A 3,277-nucleotide genomic window follows, 5' to 3' on the forward strand; every position below is an offset into this window, starting at 1 on the left:
TCCCAACACTAACTAATATTTTTTGAAATTAAACTTCTAATGATTTTTTTGTAATTATCAAATAAATAAGGGCATATTTTATACCTTATTAAATAAATTATAAAAAACAAACAAAAATTTAATAGAAGATAGAGTACTTGCGAAAATTGATAATGAATTTTATTTCCTTCAAAATGAACTAATACACTTTTCAATCAACTCCCTTGTCACCAACTCCCTTGTGTCCATGTGCATGTTTGCATTGCGTTAAAAACTTTGAACGAAGTTCCGGATCTTCATGATTTTTCAATATTAATTCTCCTCATTAATTGGATCTTGTATTATTTTATGTATACTTGACTATTATTTTATTCAATTATTTAACTGAGGACTGTATCATGATTCACGAATCGTGTTAGTTTAATATTTAATTCATGGTCCAATATTTTAGTCTACTAATAAGTGTATCATGCATAGTCATTCAACCCTGGCCTGCTGATTTGAACTACAATTGATTTTTTATCATCACATCGTTGGATTATTTTCTGACACAGTTTAACTGTTTTGGCCGAATAATAATAGTTATTATTTTAAAATTATAATTTAATAGGTTTTTTATTTATCAAAATTTATGAAAATGAAAATATTAACAAAAGTTTTAAATGTCCGCTAAAAAAATAAAATTGCTTTAATTTGGAAAGGTAGGTAGGAAACGAGAATCTTTCTCCAAATGATGCTTTTATGGGAAAATATTACACAAATTTAACAATGAAGATTAACACAGGGCAAAAGTAAGCTATGAACAACCTTTTTTTTCCTTGTTGTACTCCGGACCTTTTATTGAAAATGGCATCATAAAATAAAATGAAGACAGACCTCTGTTCCAAACAAGAGTATTTTTACACCTTAAAATGACTTAAATTGTACTATTATAGAAGGACAAGAAAAAGTTCTCTGACATCAAATTGTAAGAAAGGCGGAGGTGATTTTAACTACTTTGCTAGTAGAACCTCATGGACCAATTTGTTTAGATTAGTTGTAGAAGAACCAGTAAGGCTAGCAGCTGCTTCAGCTCTGTTTTTCCACTCCAATGCAGTCTTCTTTAATTTCTTTCCCTTGTCGCCGTCCATCAGTTCTCTCACCAGCTCCTCTACTGCATCTCTCTTGACATTATTATCAATCTCCATTCCAATTTCCCATTCCACACAACTATACTTGCAGTTGGTCTGTTGTTCTGCAAAGAATGGCCAACATATCACAGGCACGCCACTGGCAATGCTCTCAATAGTCGAATTCCACCCGTTATGCGTTAAGAACCCTCCAATGGCAGGGTGTTTCAGGACCTGTTCTTGAGAACACCAGCTAGCTAGCCTGCCTCTTTCTCTTGTTTCAACCACGAATTCCGGTGGAACCATGGCTGTGTCTCCAGCAACTATATCAGGCCTGACTATCCACAAGAAGTGTTTCTTGCTGTTAGCTAGTCCCCATGCAAACTCTGTGAGCTGTTCAGCAGTCATAGTGGTGATACTGCCAAAATTCACATAAACAACTGACTTTGGTTCTTTTTTCGCAAGCCAGTCAATGCAGGTATCCTCTTCTTTCCACAAACTTGAGCCAATGGACGCAAGCCTAGTGTCCTGGACTTGATTAATCATCAAGTTCAGCGGCCCAACAGTATATATATGTGGTTGACTGGCGGAAATTGCATCCAAAGCATCCTGTTCAAGCACGTCAAATGTGTTTATAAGAAGTGCACGAGCTTTAGGAAGCGCTGCAGTCTCATTTATAAAAAAGTTGAGCATAATATCATCCAGGTCAGTAGTTCTGATGAAAGTTGGAAAATCCTTCAATTTCATGTCTTTCATTCCAGGAGCCCAATCAATATTTGTGTCAAGATAGCCATTCGTTAAATAGCTTGCATCTGCAGAGCAAACACACAAAAACAATCTTCAAGATACAGAGTTTACTGACTGAAGTTATTTATAAATTATAACATGTAAAACTTATTAGTAACACACGCATTAAAATGTAAAGAGGTACAAATCTCATTCATAAAATGGTGTCGTTGATCTGGTATACCAACACATCTCCAATGAATTTGCAGTACTAAATATGGTCTTGAGTAATACAAAATTCAAATTCAAACCAAGTCTAGTAAAATAAAAGCAAAAAAGTACAAGATTTGTTTTTTGTAATGTTCTGCTAAGTGCTAATAACAGTGACTGAAAACTATTTGTACTTGAAGTATATAGTGAACATCAATGGAATAGGTTTACCTAGTAGTGGTGTATAGCCTCTTTGCACAAGTTGGCTGTACTGCATGTATGCTATGAGGCCACAAGCGCTCGTTGTCCACAACAGAACTTCAGGAATACCAAACTGCTCAGCAGCTTTCAAAGTGAAGCTCATTATCCCATCAGACACAATGCATGTCACTGGTGGTACCCCGGAGACTGAAGACTTGTTGAGTCTGGATATAAGGTTGCTAAAAGGAGCCAAGCAGTAGAGTGAAGTGTACTTACACAGAGTAGGAATATCTTGAGTTGCATTGGGATCGGAAGGCGGTAAGCCATCTGGAATAGAGTAAAACCTGAAGTCCGGCAAGCCATCAAGGGCACCCGGACCCCTAGATTTAATAAGGCGATTGTGGTTAAATTCGGTGTTGACAAATGAGATATGAAAGCCTTTCTGGTGAAGAAGTTTGGCCAGTTTGAGCATGGGACTGACGTGACCTTGGGCAGGATATGGAATGCACAAGGCATGAGGCTTGCTGTTTGATTCAGACATCGAACTCATGTTAAGTTTTTGGTCCAGTACTATTTTTTTCTGCTACCAATTAGCTTATAAATGGAGTAGATTTTCTTCCTCCAAAGGTAAGAGGGGATCAAGTTAAGAATAAAAAAACTACTTGGATTAGTGTTAAAAACAACATGTGCCACATTTAAATAGATTCAATTTTGCAGTCCGGTCATTTAAAATTGCATTTTAAACAATCTGATCGTATAAATTACACTATCATTGGGACCATTTCATGCAATTTTCCGTTTTGGTCATTTAAATTGCATTATACTGGATCTGGATCAGGCCTTGACAGGAGAACTTTATAAGAAAGTTCCAAATGTCGCTGACTAGGATATTAAATTATAGTTATCTATGGTTTTTTTCATTGATAAATGAGTAAATTGCATTTCATATCCTCCAATTTGTTTTGATACTACTAATTTTACTATTTACACATTACACCCAGGGAAATTTATGGCGCTGCAAAATGCATCATTTTGATCAAGTACCGTTAAAA

General features: G+C 35.8%; 1 protein-coding gene across 1 annotated transcript; it reads right to left on the bottom strand.

The window, feature by feature from the left end:
• Positions 1–819: 819 nt before the first annotated feature.
• LOC141666937 (7-deoxyloganetin glucosyltransferase-like) lies at positions 820–2,867 on the bottom strand. The gene is made up of 2 exons (XM_074473196.1): positions 2,256–2,867; positions 820–1,900 (listed from the first exon to the last, which is right to left on the bottom strand). The coding sequence occupies exons 1-2, from the start codon at positions 2,773–2,775 to the stop codon at positions 972–974; spliced, it is 1,449 nt and encodes a 482-aa protein (XP_074329297.1). The 5' UTR covers positions 2,776–2,867; the 3' UTR covers positions 820–971.
• Positions 2,868–3,277: the final 410 nt, after the last annotated feature.

The sequence above is a fragment of the Apium graveolens genome, chromosome 1 (genome assembly GCF_009905375.1).
Source record: "Apium graveolens cultivar Ventura chromosome 1, ASM990537v1, whole genome shotgun sequence".
NCBI lineage: Eukaryota > Viridiplantae > Streptophyta > Magnoliopsida > Apiales > Apiaceae > Apium > Apium graveolens.

What these genes read in the sequence shown, in the direction of transcription:
- LOC141666937 (XM_074473196.1), bottom strand. Translation starts at nt 2,775, where the DNA reads ATGAGTTCGATGTCTGAATCAAACAGCAAGCCTCATGCCTTGTGCATT. An exon ending in AGGCTATACACCACTACTAG is followed by an intron (nt 1,901 to 2,255) that starts GTAAACCTATTC and finishes TTTGCTCTGCAG; the next exon opens with ATGCAAGCTATTTAACGAAT.